General features: G+C 37.8%; 1 protein-coding gene across 4 annotated transcripts in view; it reads right to left on the bottom strand.

Annotated features, from left to right (window-relative positions):
- LOC147174011 (transmembrane protein 132C) overlaps positions 1-20,310 on the bottom strand; it is a 132,402-nt gene that overhangs the window by 100,971 nt on the left and 11,121 nt on the right. The window contains exons 1-2 of one of the 4 annotated variants that reach the window (XM_086076500.1): positions 12,555-12,593; positions 9,994-10,882 (exon numbers count right to left, since the gene is read on the bottom strand). In XM_086076500.1, coding sequence (XP_085932626.1) covers positions 9,994-10,757 — 764 coding nt within the window. In that variant the 5' untranslated portion in view covers positions 10,758-10,882; positions 12,555-12,593. Of the gene's footprint in view, positions 1-9,993; positions 10,883-12,496; positions 12,530-12,554; positions 12,594-20,310 lie in introns of those variants that run through there. The other 3 variants (XM_086076501.1, XM_086076502.1, XM_086076499.1) reach the window with 3 other exon arrangements.

Genomic DNA, 20,310 nt, shown 5'->3' with positions numbered 1-20,310 from the left:
GAAGAAGCTGGCCTATCTCCTCCTCTGTTCACAGATAAACGTCTGCGACTGAGTGAAGTAAAGGAAATTCAGACACGCATCACTTAAACGTGCTGCAAAATCACGTCTTCAGTTACAATGTAATCAAATCCGAAATAAATTAACCTAAGGTCTTGTCCAGCATTCATCTCCTGGCAGGAAATTAGGATAGTACCACATACAATGATTCTGATGTAGACAATGTTGTCTCATTATGTTAATGAGCAGACGGATAATAAACAAAACAAATTACAAGTAGCTGTTAATCAACAATGGATGCTTTAGTCTTTATCTTTGCTTCGTTGTTAATTATACAAAAAAAAGGGGGGGGCTAAATTAAAGAAGAACTAGATACCTCATCAGACAAAAGGCAATGAACATTCAAATTAGCAATATATATCATGTCGAGTGGGAAGTTATCACTATATTTGTTTGCCTCAAATCCAATACCTTTATCATTATTTAGCTTTTAAAATTAAGGATTATGTGGGTTGTGTAGCAACTACCAGAGGTGGGTAGAGTAGCCAAAACGTGTACTCGAGTAAGAGTAGTGTTACTTCAAAATAATATTACTCAAGTAAAAGTAAAAAGTAGTCATCAAAAAAATCACTCAAGTACAAGTAAAAAAGTATTTGCTGAAAAAAATACTATGAACATGAAGTCCGATTTATTTTTAAAAAACAATGTCATCAGATAGACAAAAACATAAAATGATGTGCAAATGCTGGCATCTTCAAATCACTAAATAAAAAATAAATATTTTTTTCAGCTCGTTGTGTTCTAACTTCCGCCATGGTGCTAAAGCAGGCAAGCGCAATGAGCAGTGTCCTCTTTTTTTTTTTCTTTTATGCTTGTTTCAGAGCTTAACGACTCACTTAAGTTCATTGTTTGATTGACGCTGATATGCAAAGATAACGCTCCCTCCAAAAGCGAACGCTAGCGCTCCGGGGAAAGGGGGGCTTTAGGGGGTTGAACGGGCCTCTATAAAGACTTGGTTCTCATCATCACATTGAAGAGCCGTTCACACATTTACTAAAGTAAAAGTAAAAAGTATTGTGTGGTACAACTACTTTCAGAAGTATTTTTTTTCAAACAGTTACTCAAGTAAATGTAACTCGTTGTAACACTACCTACTATCAACAGTTGTAATTCAAACTGGAGATGAAAAATTCATTAAAAGTACATATTGAATAACACTGAAACACTAAGGGATGATGACTAATTATTAGATGGACACTTTGTACATTGCTCTTCTTAGAACTGAAGATGAGCAAAATAAAGCAGATTGAATAAATTGACCCATTTAATAGCTTTGAAGAACAGATTATTTTAATTCTCTGGTGAAAAGACTACAGCTGTGTTTATGATGTAGAACTGTGATCTCCGCGGCACTCGCTGTTCTTTTCTCAGTATATTCAGTAGCAGCAACGAGGGCTTAACCTCTATTAGCCCTCCAGCAAGGTGTTTTGATGGTGCCATTCAAATATTGGTCAATTATGAGCGCAGGTGGCAGGGGAGACAAATGTCCCTCCCCACCTTCATGATGATTTCACAGTGTCCTCCTCTGCAATTTCGCCGAAAGAATGGATACAGTATATTTAAGTTAAATACATACACAGCAGTAGGCACAAGTGCGAGCACATGATGGTGAGATTTGAGCTTAAAAGCATTTGAATTGAAAAGGTTCTTCACTTCAACTTGTGATTACAGTGGTCGATACTGTCTGGCCAGAAATATATACAACTGGCTTTAAAGACAATACTTAGTCACAGTGCTGAATGAAATACACTAACAGTGCATGTTGTCCTATGGAAGAAAATGAACCAAATTAAGTCATTTTTCTAAGCTGCAAAAAATATTAGCTGAAATAAGCACACAATCATGGAAGATCACGCACGGTTACTTCTTCAAAAATCAACAGGTTGAGAAGCAACAAGGTTCATGGATTGAATCTGAATCAGCACTCGCTTCTATGTGTTGAGTTTTGACATTATGTCTATGCTGGTACACTCGGCATCCAGTCTGTGGGTGTTTCTCTGCTGGATGTATTAAGTTAGATGAGATCAGCCACGAAGGCAGTGAGAAAATGTATAAATTAGCAAGTAAGGCGTATTCAAATGAGTGGGCCACAGAATGGATTTCTTGGGAATACCACGTTATTGTAATTGTAGAAGACACTCACTAGGCAAAAGATCCTGCATAGCACCTGACTTCCAAAGTGGGTGCAAACTTGATTCTTCATCCAAACAGATGTGTAAGCTGATTTACTCACCAGGCTCAAATGTGCAAAATTCCAGTGCAGTTCACTACACGTGTTCTGGAAGGACTTTAAGCAAATAGATGATTTAGCAATGGACCAATAGTACAGAGCAACATACTTTATTTTTTCTCTCTCTCTCAACATTCCACTCGAGACTGACTACAAGGGGAAATGTAGTTTAACACAATTTCCTTCCTTGCATTTAATTTGCATAGAACTGCCTGCACTAAGAGATTATAATTAATTATCAATACCATTTTACATCTAGATTGCTCACATAATTATACCAGGAAAAAAATCTAATTATGATAATGACTTTAATATCGCTTGCAATATGTAAAGGCCACCATGTCCAAAGTGCTTTTTCAGGGTATTTTTCTCCGTTTGAACAGTTGCATGATCTACTGCTGTGAAAAATTGTCTTTACTCATTAAAACAATATAACCTGCTCATAATCTAGTACTCTACAGGAGACCATTTTTTGCATGTTTTTTTTTCATCTTTACGCTTTTACACAGGTATTTTGAATGTGTTCCACAGAAGCAGGCATTGTATACAAATTATTCATTATTTATTCTTGCCTTTAAAAAAAATAATAAGAATGAGGAATGCATTCACTCATGAAAACACTGGCTTGTATAAAATTCAGTACACTATTAACAAACCCTAACTATTATTATTGTGGACATCACAAATTGTCTCCTGAAAAATCTGAATACAATTTTGGAGTTTGTGTACAGCACATTCAACACCATGCATAACATTTTCGCAACCATGTAAGCCATCACAAATAAAAACTAAAATAAGAAGCATTCTGTAAAGTGTTTCATTTTAAAATGTTTTATTTCGTGCATGGCTAAGTGAGGTTCAAGGGGCAAAGGATGATCACCATTCTTGCATCAACAAATTAAAATGATTTTAACATACTGAAGATTAACCTGACTAAGATCGGGCCATTAATCCCCTCCACTCATACCCATTCACTTTATCTTTAAAGCCATAATACACGTTTAAGGATAGAAAATGTGTTCTGTAATCTGCTTTTAAATATACAGCCTTACACTCTTAATGATGTCACTTCTCTCCCGTGGTTGACATGCATGACAGAGGACCAGACACAAAATTGAAACGTACTGACGATATTCAGTTTGCAATTAAAAGTAGCAAGTGCTTAATATTCCAACCACCAGTCTGAAGAGAGAACACTAAAATATAGTCTCAAACTTTTTGAATGACAAAGCATATAAACTGAGCAGTGAGTCCATCAAATTAAATGAGGCATGCCACATTAGTAGGAAGTGTAGAGAGTAGCAAGGCAGCATGCTGGGAATATGAAAAGTCAAACTCTGGCAAGATTTTAAGCAATTGAAAATATGTGACATTAGTAGTCATATTATAAATCCACGTTATTCTGCATAACATTTGAGACAACTTGAAATAATAATAATTTTAAAAAAGCACTTGGAGGAGTATCACTCTGGCAACGTGGATGAGGTGACAGACTGCACTACTGACTACCTCAACTTCTGTATGGATGTTGCTGTTCCTGTAAAAAAAAAAAAACAGTCGACTAAGCTAATTTGTAAACAACAAACTCTGAATTACGAGTGACATGAAAGACCCACTGGAGCCCAAGCATGTGCAAAAGGAACTAGTCCGGCCAAAGGAGCAGTACAAAAGCAAGTTGGTGCAGAAACTGCAGAACAACAACACGGAAGAGATATGAGATGAGAAGAAGACCCCGAGTTGCAATTCCAAGAGAGATGCCACAACAGAGGTACCAAATACATAGTCCAGTGGAACCACGTTACAGCAGAGACTGACCAAAAAAAAGCCAATTAGAAGGCAAGTTAAAAAGCTACAGAGTAAACACCACGCAATTACAGTAGTACAACACTGCATATATCAGACGAGAGAAGGGGTCAAAAGCTAGCATAGTAGCCTATAATAAATATGACTTATGTAACATAAGCAATGTTATTTGCTTGTAACATAAGTGCTGAGTTTGGATATTGACTTTTGAAATTTGAACAATAAATGTTGTAGAAATGATATAATACCTTAGTCTTTTGTTGTTTATATCTTTGCTGATACAACTCATTTAGATATACTCTCACTATAATTCTTATAGGCCTACTTAGGTTCATATGGTAATATAATATATGTACTATTACCATGAAGGGATTACATTTATACTGTGATATGAAGTTTAGGCCATATCACCCTTTATTATTATTGCTTTTTAATCGACGGGTACTTAGGCTACGTTCACACTGCAGGTCTTAATGTTCAATTCCGATTTTTGGGTGAAATCCGATTTTTGGGGTAAGCGATCACATTCCCTATTAATTGCGACCTCAGTCTGTCTGCTGTGTGAACGTTATGTGTCCCCAAAGTGAACAGCATGCGCAGAAGAAGATACAAAGTCCCTCACAACTCTGTATTTGCGGAAGTAAATATGTATGGTCCAGCGTGTCAGGGCCACGGACTGTTAAAAGTCTGTCGCCGGGGCTCATATTTTTATGAGTGATGCGGGAGGAGGTAGGAATAATATTTTGTGAAAATGAGGCAAGTCTGTTCGAGCTCCTCATCTCATGGTGACCTCTCCTTTTTTTTCCTCCCACGATGATGTCACATCATGGCCGTGAGTAATAAATGAGCCGCCTGTGTGTCTATATTACTAATACCACCACAAATGTCAACTTTATGCTTCATGTTTCAAGTGGGATTAAATTAAAGTCAAATATAAAGTCACAACTGTTACTCTAACCAACTTTGCCGATTTACGTACGTCTCCCGAGTACTTGCGCAGTGCATATTCGACTTTTGATGACGTGGAGGTCGGGTATATGCAACCTGGCCGTTTAGACTGCGGTCGCATTGCAAAAATTCGTATAAATATCCGAACTAGGACCAAATATGGAAAAATCGGAATTGAGCTGTTCAGACAGCCATAAAAAAGTCAAATACAGGTCGCATTTGGGCAAAAAAAATCAGATCTGGGTCGCATTTTCCTGCAGTGTAAACGTAGCCTTGAATCGATCTAGCCATTTTACTGCACCACAATGATGTGAGATAGTTAAACTTGTATCTCAAGTCACCACTGTATATCTTCATTCAATGTTCCTTTTTGTCAAATAAATAAAACAGATGCAACCCAAGAACAGCTTACCAAAATAAATCTAGTAACAGCACTAAATGAGTTTTAACAGAATTGTAACACTTGGAATCTTTGCTGCTTTGTAAGCATCTGCCTGCTCACGTCGCGTTTTTTCTACTTCTCTTAAAGGGTAGCTCAACAGGAAGCTAGACTGTCTTGCTCCACCCATCCCTCACTAAGATTTGAAATCGGCGCTCAAAGGGGGTGACGGATGGGTTGTGAATGGGACTGGCTGTGATTGACAGCAGCAGTAAACCTACAATCTAAATAATGTCCATACTACGAAAAGCTATGCTAAATAAACTAACCAAATGTTATGCTAATAAATCACTAACCTGAAAATGGGTTTAAAGGTGTTTGCAAAACGCTACTAACGAAGGAGCCGTTTAAGGAGGCGTGTACGAGACTAAGCCGGTGGGTGGCAGATTGACTACCGTAACACTACAAGTGACGAAGCAAGCGACTTCTTCTGTAATGAGAGGACAAACAGCCAAATTGTGTTTATCCCAATGTTTAACCTTAAGATGGCGCCAAACACACGTTTTTTTTGCCCCAAATTCAAGCTTTCAACAAACATGCACTAAAATGTCAAAAATAATGACCACATGTAGACAGCAGTAGAAGACGGTTTAGTTTATCAGCAAAAAAAAAAAATAGTTGATTTAATGTTGAGTACACCTTTAAGAACAACACTCTTAAGAAAAACATTTGAAAAATGGTAATTTAAGCAATTTTGCTTATGACCTTAATGTCCACAAATTGTGTGACACGTTTTTACACAATTTTACAAGCTTTAAGGTATACACTCATGTTTTTACTTGTTTAAGTGTACTAAAGGAAAATAATACGTTTCTGGCCTTTCATTTTTGTTAAAAAATGTGTCAAACTTGTGATCGAACGAAGCTTTTGAGAGTAGCAGAAGGTCTGACTGATTGGCTCCAGCAATTCAGAGCTGCCCGGCTAACAATGGCTGTCACAGAGCTGTGTAGTACACATGCGATAATGATGTTGTGAATGCAGAGATCAAAGTCGCCACGCTCTGCTGATTAAGTTTCCTAACGAACGCATATGCAAGGACAGCCTTATCGCCGAGGCCCACACAGGCCTTTGCATATCTGTCACTCTCAGACGGCCAACCTGTGCCCCGCTATGTTGTACGCTGCCAAATAAAAACACCACAGGCATTCCCTCGGTGGTCAGCCTGCTCATTCGGCTCGTGGAATAAATAATTCACGTCCTCTCACCGCTAACCTTTTTGAAAAAGAAAAAGTTTTACACTGAATCATTTTTTTTAAGAAAGTTGATAATGACATGTTTATGGAAGGACTCTGTTAAGATGTGACGTGTTTTACTTTTTAAGATAGAAATATTCTTTGGCAATAAAAAGGAAGAGTACACGTGCATTAGCCTCAAAACATACTGAAAGTCGATGCTTTTCAATTTGCCAACGCAGAAACGCTCAGCTTGTTTATGTTTACATGGAGTAACAAATTGACTTGACCCCTCACTGCAGCGTCTCCCCTGAGTTATAAATGTTCTAAACCAGCGTAATTAAAATCAGCTTCAGCCATTACATTAATGGACATGTATTTTAATTAATGACATCCTTATTTCTATCATATGTTAATTATCCAGATAATTCTAACTCCTCTGTGCCCCACAATTACCCCCCATGAAGCCGTCTCCGGGACATAACCCGGGAACCTTCTATTTCACTATGGAGTTAGCATTTAATTGAAAAGATAAGAAGCTTGGTTCTGTCGAAGTTACCGAGAAAACATTTACAACTAAACTTGCACGCTTGCACAGTTGGTTCACCTGCACAATCTAATGACCTCTAAGAACTAGAATTGTCTTGAAAATTGGTTTCACAAAGATGGTTAGCTCAGGTTTAAAAGTTTTTAATTCTAGCAAGTATATTGATAGTAAGAGATGCAATAAAAACTGACTAGAAATGAAAAAAGATGTGTGTTTTGTGCAATCATATAATGATTATACGTTTGATTTATCATAATAGGTTTACCAGAGGTGGGCATTCCATCTATATTGACGGAAGGTCGGTCAATCCGTCAATGACACAGCGTTTCCGTTGTATTCTTTCAGCAACGGCGCAACACCTCTCCTAAATCTGACCCGCCACTCCTTCGAGTCCACAACAAAAAAAAAAGTGCGCCTTTTGAGTGCAACGAGTTCCGAAGACATTATCTTTCCAGCCAAGCTACAGGGCAAATTTTGCCGTGTCAACGTGCGTTTCTGATTGGTGAGCGGGTTTCACGCTCGTTCCTGGTTGGCTGCTTCCTCAAGCCACTGTGAGTTTTATTGAAAAACACAAGCTTTTAAATGAAAATCAATATGGGTTTAGAGAAAAACGGAACCACCGCAATGGCAGTCATGGAACTTGTAGAAGCAATATCTACTAACATAGATAATAAAAAATGTACTGTTGGAATTTTTATAGATTTAAAAAAAGCATTTGATACTATAGATCATTCTATACTAATGAATAAATTAGAAAAATATGGCATAAGAAGTTTGGCATATAAATGGATGAAAAGTTATTTGGATAATAGATATCAGTACTTACAGTTAAACAATATACAATAAAAACACTTGGAGATTACTCATGGAGTCCCCCAAGGGTCTGTGCTAGGCCCCCCAAAAACTTTATAAATATTGTGTCTCAAAAATATTCAAAACTGTCTTATTCGCCAATGACACAAATCTCTACTGTTCAGGAGAGAACCTGAAGCAGCTTCAGACTACTGTGGAAGATTAATTAAACACGTTAAAAATTTGTTTGACATGAACAAATTATCACTAAACTTAAATAAAACAAAGTTTATAGTTTTTGGTATTGGACAAACCACACAACAGGTCAAAATTATTACCATTATTATTACCATATCTGACCTATTGTGTGGAAATCTGGGGAAATGCATATAAAACAAATACCGATCCTGTTTTCAAACTGCAAAAAAGAGCCATAAGAATTATTAATCGATCAAAATATACAGAACCAACTCATTCTCTATTTATTAAATCAAAAACAATGACATTTTACGACTTAGTACAAAATAGCACAAATAATGTATAAAGTACACAACAACCTACTCAGAAGCTGTTTGAAATTAGAGAGAGTCCTTATAACATAAGGAGTACAAAGTGTCTACAAAAAAATTTAAACAAGAACAAATATTAAGCAAAGGTGTGTTTCTTTAAAAGGTGTATAACTGATAATAACTGACCTGAAAAGATGTCAGTCACTTGCCGAATTAAAAAAAATGTTTAAAAGTAAAGTTAAAAAAAAAATCTTAAATCAGACATGAGCTGTTAAAATTGTATATATGCTGTAATTTCTTTGAATGTATCTGTATGAGCGTAATGGAAATTGTATATGTGAGTGTGAGGATATAAATGTATTATGGTATATGCCGATGAATTTCATGTACATATGTTGCTGGCAAATGTGCGTATGTTAAAGTGCACCTGTATATATGACTAGGTGTATACATTCTCTTTTGTTGAAATACATTAAGCTTATCATTGTATCAACATAAAACAAATAAAGGGTAGGACTAGATAAGTTTTTCTTCCTCCTACCCCTTTTGAACATATAAACTCTTTTCTTTCTTCCTATACTTGTTTTTCTTTTTTACTTCAACATATATTTTATACTTATGTGTTTTGTGTTTTCTTTATGTTTATATGTTCAATAAAACCATAAACCAAAAAAAATGGCTTAACGAGAAAGTGAATAAAAAGAGATCAAATAAAACATCAGACTGCAGTGTGACCTCCTGTCCCCTGCAGTTAATTTTGTCTACCCCGTTTGGACCCCCCCTTTTTGGCGACGTGCAGCGGCCGCGGAGATGACCCGTACTCCGGCCGCAAATGAATAAAAGTAGTTGCCCCCGGAAAAAAAACCCCGGCATCATTACTAAATAGCCACATGGCAACAAGACTGACTCCGATAATGACGAAGGGGAACCTGGCATGTTTGATGGAGAAACTGCTCAGCTCTTCAATTCGGATACTTGGATGGATTTGTGGATGAAGACCGATCATAACGTGAGTACATTGTTAAATAGCAAGCATGCACCCAATAACGCGGTGCGCTTTATGTATGGGTTACATTAAAGAAGCCCCCCAAGGTGACCGGTGGGTAAATGTTCGGTTAAGTGTTCGTCGGTATTCCGGGCTACGTGAACCAATTACCTTGTTAACGCCGGACATCTTACAATAACAGTCAATCAGACACTTCTGTTAACTGATTTACTTAATTTTGTGAGACAGCTTCCTTGTCATCCACATTCACTATTTGATGGAGGGTAGAATAATATTAACCTTTCTTAGCAGGCAGCATTTATGAGCTGAGCTAAGATCTGCTCAGATGAAGTGGAAAAAAATAAAACACCCGCTGAGAAAAAGAAAGTGCAATCAGTCTGTGTCTAATCATTTATGATACAGAACAGACCTAAATATAACACACACCTGTGTCAGAGACTTCATAACAGAGAGTAAGATGCTTCATAACACGAACATAAATCATCCTTACCTGAGAGTGAACGTCTCCACAGAAGAATAAGCTGATACGGTGACATAAACTGAGACTGTTTCTCTCTGACTGACTGGTGTGGCAGGCACCAAAACCATAAAGTTATGATCCAGTCTGTGTTCCGCCAATTGGAGTGGAATGGAATTCTGGTAGAGCCTCACACCGCCGATCCTTCTTAAAGGCGTGGAAGTGTAGGAGCCAAACAGACCTTCCTGGCTTGAGCGGAGGAAGTTTTCCTTCTTGGCCTCCTCTGAATGGCACTCACCTCCTTCTGTGGATTGCAGGATGTAGTAGAGCTCCACTGGGGTGCCCTCGGACGCGTCCAGGTTCTTTTGGCGTCCCGGCACGACACTTGGGGGGCTGAACCAGCTGGCCAAGGGCTCCAGCTCAGCCACGCAGAGCCCCAACTCCCCTTTCAGCTGGCAGGTGCCGTGCACCTCTTGGGTCTCGTGAAACGCAAACATGTGCACACAGGGAAGCTTGTTGATGGCACTGTAGTCATCCCAGTCCCTGCCTGCAATGTAAAATAGAACCTGAACTTTGGGCTTGGCCAGGTGGATCTTGGTATTCATGATAAAAGTCTGAACCTTCCAATTAACCGTAAAAAGTGAAGAGGCAGGAAAGGAGCCCGGGTTCTGGAGAAGTTCTAAGGGGACCGGCTGCTCCACAGAGAGGGGCCCATAGCTGGAATTGACTGAGGGCAAACTCCTGGCCTGGTAGATGAAGAAAGACTCCGTGCGTGACATCAGGCTGGAGTTCCTCATGAAGTCTTGATTGCTTTCCTTTAGAAAGAATGCCAAGTCCGTATTGAGCACCTGGTATGTGACGGGTAGATATGTGGGGATCGAAGTATATCTCTGCAATCCCTCTACCACTCGGCTGTCGGCCACTGCGAGAGAGAGAAGAGAGAAAGTTGAGTTAAAGCTATGAGCGGCAAACTTCAATAATTACACATTAATATCTACGATAAACAATCAACAATGTTTTAAGACCATAAGTGATATATTTCTGTTGGGATTAGAATTGGTTTTAGTTAGGAGATGATCGTTCCTGATTCTTTTTTCATTACATTTTTAGGCTGTTATAAGTATAAAAAAAAAGTTTAATAGCATACACCTGAAAAACAGGAAACAACATGTACTAAAGTGAATCAAGTATAAGCAACACAATCTATTCATGTTCTTCTTGTAAACACGATATTCTCAAGTTAAGTCACACTGTTCCTGGACAAAATTCACTTTGTTGATTTAAAATACTTTAATTGACATACTCAAAAAGTACCCTGAACCAGAAATGCACTGCATCAACCAGTGAAAATTTTAATTTACTTTTGTTCCGCCTTTAGAGGAGCTCCTGAAAAAGTATTCTTAAGTTCATCAATGTTTTTTTTTTTATATGTAATACAGCTCTATTTCTTCGCTAAAGATAACGTAGCGAATGTATATATGAGGTTGGTCAATGGAACCCAAGAACTTCTAAGAAATCATAAAAATGACCCTCGTGAGGATAAGCGGTACGGAAACTAGATGGATGGATCTGTTGAACTAAAACTTTTATTGAATTCAAAAAGTTGAAAGACACTTGAAAACCTGTTTAAAGAATTTAAAAAATTCCATCGAACTAAAAGTTGAATTCAAGTTGAATATTGACCTTATTCTTGAAAGAAATGTTCATGAAAAAAGTCAACATTTTCTGTGGCAAAAAATATGGTCCAATGTAGAAATGGGGAAGTACCGATACCAGGTATTAGTATCGGGTCAATTATTTCAAGGCATCGGTAGTCACAGCCAATAGCAGTATCAGCCACTCTGTTGTGGTCATTTTATAACCATGAACTAGAAATTCTAAATTGGAACAATAGAAAATTGCAATTATTTTTCATGCAATTTTAAGGAAAAATGCTATATTGGCATATATAGGTCTTAGTCTTTATTAATTATTTGTTATTGTTTTTCTTGGAAAATGATATGTATCATAGGGTGACCATATTTCCCAAAGAGAAGGCACTTGCCCCGGCCTTGAAATTGTGGTACCAGTCGCAGTTACACAGTGTACTTCACCTCCCATTAGTCACGCAATGCCAACCGGACATTTTCACAAATGTATTAATTTTTTTAAACGGACGCCCATACAGGACGTTATAAAATGGTCTGTTCTCCCAAATGTCCTCCCAAAATAGGTATCGTTACTTGGTATAGGTATCGGTGACTACTCAAAAGTTCGTACTCGTACTGGTATCGGCTTGAGAAAGAGAAGTGTTATCGAACATCCCCGGTGCCGAGATGGCAAATCCATGTCCAGAAAGTAAAAACCCAGCCATAGTTTGGCTTTAGCCCACCGTGCTAGCTAGCTAGCTCCCTAGCAGGTAAACAAGCACCCGGGGAGCTAGCTAGGGAGCAAGCTCGCTAGCACCTGTGGCAAAAGACAAACTGTGAGTGGTGCCAAGACCTCTTGAGTAAGAAACTGTACAACGTGCATCAGAAATGGTAAAACAGATTTTGACCTTCTCAAGTCCAATCTGCTCTGCGAATATAATCTTACACCACACCCTCATTACCTACCACATTATGTATTTCCACTGATCACCCCTGTAATTGCATGTTGTGACAAAATGCAGAAACATGTAGTGACGTTCCGACTTGCAGCATCACCTCATTGCTTTAGATCAAGACTGCTTTTGAGGGGGAAAATGAGCTTGGAGCAACAGAGTAACAGAGTAAAGAACAAGCAGCAGGTTCAATGTGTTTGTTGACAAGAAGAATTGTTGTAGGCGTTGTGTTACATTGCTAACAAATGCGCAGCAAGCGCAAACCCCGACAGGAACAAAGACTTGTCTCAGCGTCCCAGGGTAACAACATCACTACGTTTATGTCTGAGCCTTCAAGTCGAAGGGAAGCAAAGTAAAGTAAAGCAAAAGACCCCTGGCATCAAGCCGTCAATGCCTTTGTTGTAATTTACTGTCTTCACAGTAGATGTAAACTGTTTGTATACGCACACACTCTAAATACACAAAACAACAGGCATGGATTTCAGCATGAAGAAATGGTGGGCCTAAACCTGAGGTCTATTATGTAACATTAATTTCAGGAACATTGTGTCGCAACCACAAATGGCATCAAGGTTTTATTTTTAGACCCAAAACATTTTAATAAAATTACTTTTTGAAAGCATTAAATCTATGCTAATCTGAAGACCCCCTTTTCAGCATGTGACCAAAAAATCATTATCAAAACAGTAATGAAATTCTTAGACCATTTTTTAAGCTCTGCGGGGCCGCTGTGATAATACTCTGACAGTATAATGACACCAGCACGGGTAGAAAATGATCCAGTCAAGATGAATCACCCTGTAAACTATTTCAAATTACAGCACAGTGGTACAGAGAGGACATTTTGAAGAAATGTCTGTGGAACTTATTCAAGTATTTAATACTTTAGTCAAACTGCTGAGCCTACCTATTGTGACGTTAAATGTATTCGATGCATTATAAGAAAAAACAACAAGCTGCGTCTTGTGCATAAACACAATTTAAGTCTGTCCAAAGGAGAGAGAGAAATGAAATTAGTTTGAATCACAATGCTGTACTGTATTTGGTACTGCTTTTAAACAAATAATAACACTGCATAAAAAAATAAACAAGATTGGCATGAATATTTTCTAGATCAATCTTCGCACTGAAGATTTGTAACCATTCATTTTGTCCCTTATGCTCCAAATGTGGCTTTTTTTTCCTTTCTTTTTTTGTCATTTTGGTAGACTACTAGGTAGTGATTTGGCCACACAACTTAAAGGGAACACCATACACTACTAACTTTTAAGATTCCAAGAACAATACCTGAATTGCCATACTGTGTTCTATTAAACCAGGGGTAGGGAACCCGGTCCTATTATATTACATATATATATTATATATTATATTATCAGCTCATCAGCAAGCTCTGTAGAAGCCTAATAACGATCCTGTTCCTGTGTTGGTGGAGGGAGACATGGAAGAGAGGGAGGACAGCGGCTCTGAAGGACCAGGGTTCCCTACCCCTGTATTAGACCACTCTAAAAACAGATTTGATCTCACTTTGCTGCAAGGATATTTGGAGGTTTTTCTGTTTTTGTTTTTGTTTTAATCGCTCTTCCTCACAGCTTTGACTTTTAAACAGTTTATCAGGAGCTCTCGTGGACCAACTAAAGGTAAGCTTATCCTCTACTGGTTGTAGCCTCAACAATTCTCAGTGTACAATCTGCGAAAGGCGTCATAGACTTTCAGAAGTTTAGTTGGTAGCTTAAGGCATATTTCATTGGGCAAGCAATGAGGATTCTTGCTTTAAATTGTGGCTGCTGGCATTTGAAAAAATGTTCAGATTTGTTTTGACAAAATCACAATCAGGTATTTGCTATTGCAGATCAACCCACAGGATGCCAAAGTCTTGCAAGAATCATCCTGAATGCTTTTGCTATATATGTGGAAGTGTAAAGTAATTAAGTAATAAAATGATAAGTTATCTTCATTTTTGTATGACAAGTAAATACAAGTACTCTACTCTACTCTACTACCCTTACTTTAATATGCCTGAAGAACTGTACTAAAATCAGATTTTCGTCCAAAAAAAGGCGGCTTTCTTCTCTTAAATAAAAAGGAAAGTCAAATAACAAAAAGACAGGATTGTTTGGATTGTACATCCAAAACTGCCCTTGAAAATGTTGATGTCTTGAAATTATTTGAGATGCAGACAAGTGTAGTACTCAAAATAATTTGTAACGTATGCTTCATTAAAAAAAAAAAAGGATAATAATTAAAAACTGTTAAAGTGGCTTGGTCTACAAAATCATTTGTAATGCATGTTTCATTTAAAAAAATGAATGAAATGTGGAGGTGTATATGCAGTCATTTCAATGTTCATTATAGTACGTCACAGAGCGATTGAAAGCCATTTCACCTCACATCAGCATAAGCAAACCGTATGAAGGAAAAGACCTGAAAAAATGACAGTGAGACTATTGCCACGATTTGAATATTTCTTGAAAATATCCAAACACAAACAAAGAGTCATAACGTTGAATAATGTTAAGATGACTCTATTAGGTACAACCTTTGTTTGGGATGAGAACTGAAAAGGTCTGGGCACTTTGCAAACACGACATTGATATGATGTTAATGCATGGTGTTTCAAGCCATTGCTGTTCAATACTTTATCCAACAATTGCTAACGAGGAAGAAAAAAATAGACATTTTAATGTTAAACATCAAATCTAAAACAACCACAATACGATGCAAAGGAAATGTTAAATATTAAAGGCACAAGTTGAGAAAGCAGTTGTATTAATTATACATATTAGAAGATACCACATTTGCTATTCATATGTTTTAAACAAATGGAATAATAGCAATGTAGCACAATAGAAATAAAGAGAGAGAAATGTCTTATTCAGCATACAAATTGTAATCCACCACATACATAATTAAATGAACTTATTCTATGGATTTTAATTGTAAAATAATAGCTGGGATAATGCTGAGCCAGGAAAAAAAATCAAATAGTATATGCTCATCTCATTCTCTTTATGTTTATATAAAAGGACTCCCTACTGCACACAACAGTATTTAGACATTCATATTTGCTGACCACATTGAATATGATTGTTTCCCTAGATTTTGGTGCAGCTTTGTGAGAGCATTGTATATTCGACACATAAGCATGAACAATTTATCCATAATTGCAGCAAGTCCAGCAATTATAGTGTCTGTGTACTGCATCACTAGATTGCATTGGAGCTGTTGTAAACACTTCCAAGTTTCCGTATTATAGGCTAGACACTGTCTGAAAATAAAGTTACTCATCCGATAAGGACAACATCAACAAAATGCAACTACTTATCAAAGATAATCCTGACTGCCATTTAACTGGGCAATGTGATAAGCCCACGAAGATATTTACTGTTGGTAAGTGTTGGTCAGAGGGGAACAAGGCAGGTCTCCAATGAGTGGTAGCTACCAAGCATCATATAGACTCACTTAGGTCAGCTCTAGGGGATTACATGAGGTTACATTGAGTTGAAATGGGACTAATGGACCAAAAGGAAAAAGAAATGAACATCCAACTAAGACACACGCCAGGGAAAGAGGGCCATGTTCCTCCTTCTCACTTCTAAAATGAGTGGACACACAGTGGAATAGCTGCCTAGGTGGCTGGCTGGTCAGTTTCTGCTTCAATAAACATGCCAAGAGGAAAGGCTTGGAAACGTAACAGAAATTAGCAGAAGTAAATGGATAGCTTTCAGGTGTAAAGGGAAAATACGATGTATGTTTAGTGTTTACGGTCTCAAATACACATGCGGGCTTCAGGGAATATATATATATATATATATATATATATATATATATATATATATATATATAGGAATATATATATATATATATATATATATATATATACATACATACATTTAAAAAAAATCACACTAGAATAAAGTGTAATTGCACATCCACTACAGTAGGTGGCAGTGGTGCTCTCATTGCTATAGAGTGTATAAAGAGTATTAGCTCATTAGCAGATGTATACTTTTTATATCGACAAATGATAAAATATTTTATTTTTCCCTGTGGGGGTAGAGAGCGTAACAACTAATAATTGAGAAGCACTAGTTTATATCATTACTAGACTGTCTTCAGTTTCCAACAATAATCAAAAGTGAAAACTTGTTTCTCCCCCCAGATTGTCTGAATGTAGTTTTTTGAACAACCACACTGCAAGTGTAATGACAGCCAGAGAAGACAGTATTAGGAATGACGGATGAGCAAAAGTTCTCTCGTCCCATTAAATCACCTACATCATATTTCTCACCATTTGCCATTAATAAGGGTTATTGAATTTGTGACTGTGCGTCAAGAATAATAAATACAATATTTCCTTCAGGTATCATTTGGGAATGATTTATGCTTTTGAGTAGTCGAGAAATTCAAGAAAAGAGGAGTGGGGAAAAATCAATACATGACCCAGTATGGTATTACTTCTTGCCAACCTCCATAGAAAATGAATCACTCAGGCAGATAGAAGTCTCTGGAGTCCGCCTTGCTGATAAGTACAAGGTATCAAGGGAGAAGGTAGCACCATAATGAGAAGTTTTGAAAGGAGAATGTGCTTCCTAATGTTTAACATGAGCAGAATTAAATGTGCACTTATTGCTCCTACTTAACGTTCATCTTAAATGAGGCTGTGTGTGTGGAGATGTTGGCAGGCTGCAAAAGGAACTGGAGGGGCTGTTTGTTGCCTTGCCCCTAATGGATGGCCACATTTAAGATGCTAAGAGCTAATAAAGAAAAATGGGCTTTCGCCTTCTCTTGGGGGAAGGAAGAGCTATTTTGAGTTCATGAGAGAAAGCATCATCTCGGGGATTAAAGAGTATCGACCGATGAAGGGTAAATACTGCAACACTGAGCCACTGGCCTATTTGGGGGAAACTGGATGAAAAAAAGAGGAACCGAGAAATTCCATCACTGTTAGTGGCTGCTCTGGTCAGTGGGGGTGTCATTAAGGGTTTTCTGAGAAGGACCTCCAGGTGCTGTGATATGTCTGGAACAGTGTTATCACAACAGTGGATGGCAGAGTCAGAGGCAAAAGCCCGGAGCATCCCGAGGACAACACATCCTTTGAGCCACCCTGTGTACATGGCTGGGGGCCAAAGGGGTTGAAAGTATTTGGCTTGCATGGTTGAGACAAGCAAATATCTGTGTGCCAATCAGTATTCCTGCGGCTAGGCCAGACTCTAAAACATAAACTGTGCCCTGGAATTAATCTCTTCTTCCCCTCACATGTGCTTTGATTGCAGAACGATATTGTAAATCAGGATGAATAAAGAGGCATCCGAGTCATCTGGCCTCTTCGTGAGAGTACTTTAACCATGAGTGAGTTGTGCTAGGAAAGCATGTAGACACAAATCCCGCTCAGTTAGGTTCAAGAATATACTGGAATTACTTAGTAAATGGGATTATAAAGGAGGATTACATCACTTTTGGTCAGTATGTCACAAAAAGATAGACAAACAATTTGGTGTAATTCTGTATGATGCTGTGTATTTTCCATTCGATAAGAATCACTACAGCAGTTTGACATAATGTGGGAAGTGTTGTTGAAACTGCTCCAAATCAAGACATTCAAATTATGCAAACTTAATTTAAATAGACTGTTTATTACTGCGGATGACTGTTTCGGATTGTGAAAGAGATGCTGATCTCTTGAACACAACATCTGGTAGCAATATGAGTTTCTTAGAGTACAAAATCAATCAATAAAAAGAATTACACTGGATGATAAATTATTTATGAACTATTTTTACTTTCAAAATGTTAAAGCCCAAACCACAAGGGACTGGAGGTATGATTTGCTGACAAATTATTTTATTTATGAGGATTAGTAAAACAAGGCAAATAATTATAGAGATCCAATCAACATCCTCAATATGCTAGCTACACATACACACATACATAGGATGGTCTTTATTTAGGTCAAAAGCCCGCAAATGCAGCCACATTAAGATAACTCACAAATTGGTTACCTCCACAAATTGCTTGTTTTCATTGGTATGTATGGATTGATTTCTTGGTTTCTTTGCTTGCATGCAATTTTTCTGTATATATTTTTTTAACCATGAACCTCATTTTAGGACATCTCATTATACTTTGGTGATATTCCATGAATAGATTACATTATAAAATATCAATACAGACCCTTATTAAAGAATATCCACGTTGTGAACATTCAGACATACGAACAGACTTCTGTGTAGCTAAAATTGTGTAAATCCATACTACGGCATTACTTCCTGTCCTACACATTAACTTCTGGCAGTCCTTCTTATTCATTTTGGTAACATTCCCTACATAGAAGACATTGGAAAATATCAATACTGACACTATGTCACGGTGGGGTTGGAGGACCCAAATGCAGGGAGGTAGGAGGACCACGGCAGGGATGCATGTTAAACTGAACACAATTTATTTAACAAAAACACTAACAGGGGTACTGGGTAAAACTCTAAATAAACAAAACCAACAAAGTTCTGAAAGGACCAAAAATCAAAGAAACAACAAAACACAAGAGTGGTGACAACGACAACGATCCAACCCAGACAGAGGGGAGACAGGAGACTATATACACACACACTAACGACACAACAAGACACACCTGGGGCAAGACACAAGTGGCTGAGGGCACTGATTGGTTGACACGAGGAAGGGCAGGATTACACTTAACAAGACCAAGGGAGACACACAACCAAAAACAGAACCCAAACATGACACACTACTCAATAACTTTTGAGTTATGGCCATTCAGAGTTACAATCATACTGCTGTGTTAGCTAAAATTGCATTCACAATTCTTCTACAAGCTCAACTGAGGCAAATCCACACCACACCATGTTTTTTGGCAACACACATTCGTGTTATAGCTGTTTGTAACATTTCTTGGTGTGTGTTTTTTTAAATTAAAATCCTAAAATCATTGTCCCGAGTGAGTGTGTCGAAAGCGGGTGGTAGTGTGGCCAAACGTCCTTCTTAAACTATTCAACTCAAATCAGAAACTGTAATAATAAAAGTTTTGCGTGCACCTAATTACACATTATAAACTTGGCAGCAATTTAAAAATCCCTTTTAACATACTATTTTTGGGGGGGATATGGAAGAAATTATGTATTATGTGTAAAACTACACTTAGTTTTTTATTAAGGTTCTTGATCAATGCTACTCAGTCATTGAATTCAAGTGTACATCTTACATGATCTCAGAGTGCTCTCGTTCTTTTGTATCGTCTATTTGGTGTGTGTGCACACGTTCTCCAGCCTATGGTATTTGCACAGAATAATGTCCCAGCAAAGTCTTTGACAGCAGATACTAACTTCCCCAAAATAAGTATTCTAGTTCTATTGGCAAAAGATCCAAAAATACTAAAGCAAAAGCAGATAAGTGCTTCTTATTGAGATTAAATCAGAGAGAAAAGTGGAGCACTTTCACTCACCATTGACGGAATAAAAACATCTCCAGCCAGCCCGCAATGCGGGACACACTTTTTTTCCACAGGCTTCCCATCCAGCTGCCAAGATGAACTTTCCTTCTGTGATTGACAGTAGCTTATTATCCAGCTTAAGTCGTCAGTAGCGATCCAAGAGGACAAAAGGATTCTTCTTCAGAATAGAGAAGAAAAGCTTTTTAATGTGATAGGGGGGGGGGGGGGGAACTCCCATTGAAATGGAAGATGATGATCATTTCATGGATGCTGTGTATGCTACTCTGGAGAAACAACCGAAATCCCCCTCTCTGAGTTTTTC

This window comes from Leptonotus elevatus, chromosome 5 (assembly GCF_054856555.1).
Source record: "Leptonotus elevatus isolate MCC_2025b chromosome 5, RoL_Lele_1.0, whole genome shotgun sequence".
In the NCBI taxonomy this organism is placed as follows: domain Eukaryota; kingdom Metazoa; phylum Chordata; class Actinopteri; order Syngnathiformes; family Syngnathidae; genus Leptonotus; species Leptonotus elevatus.
Note: the sequence above shows the minus strand (reverse complement) of the source record. Positions and strands in the feature narration are given on the sequence as shown.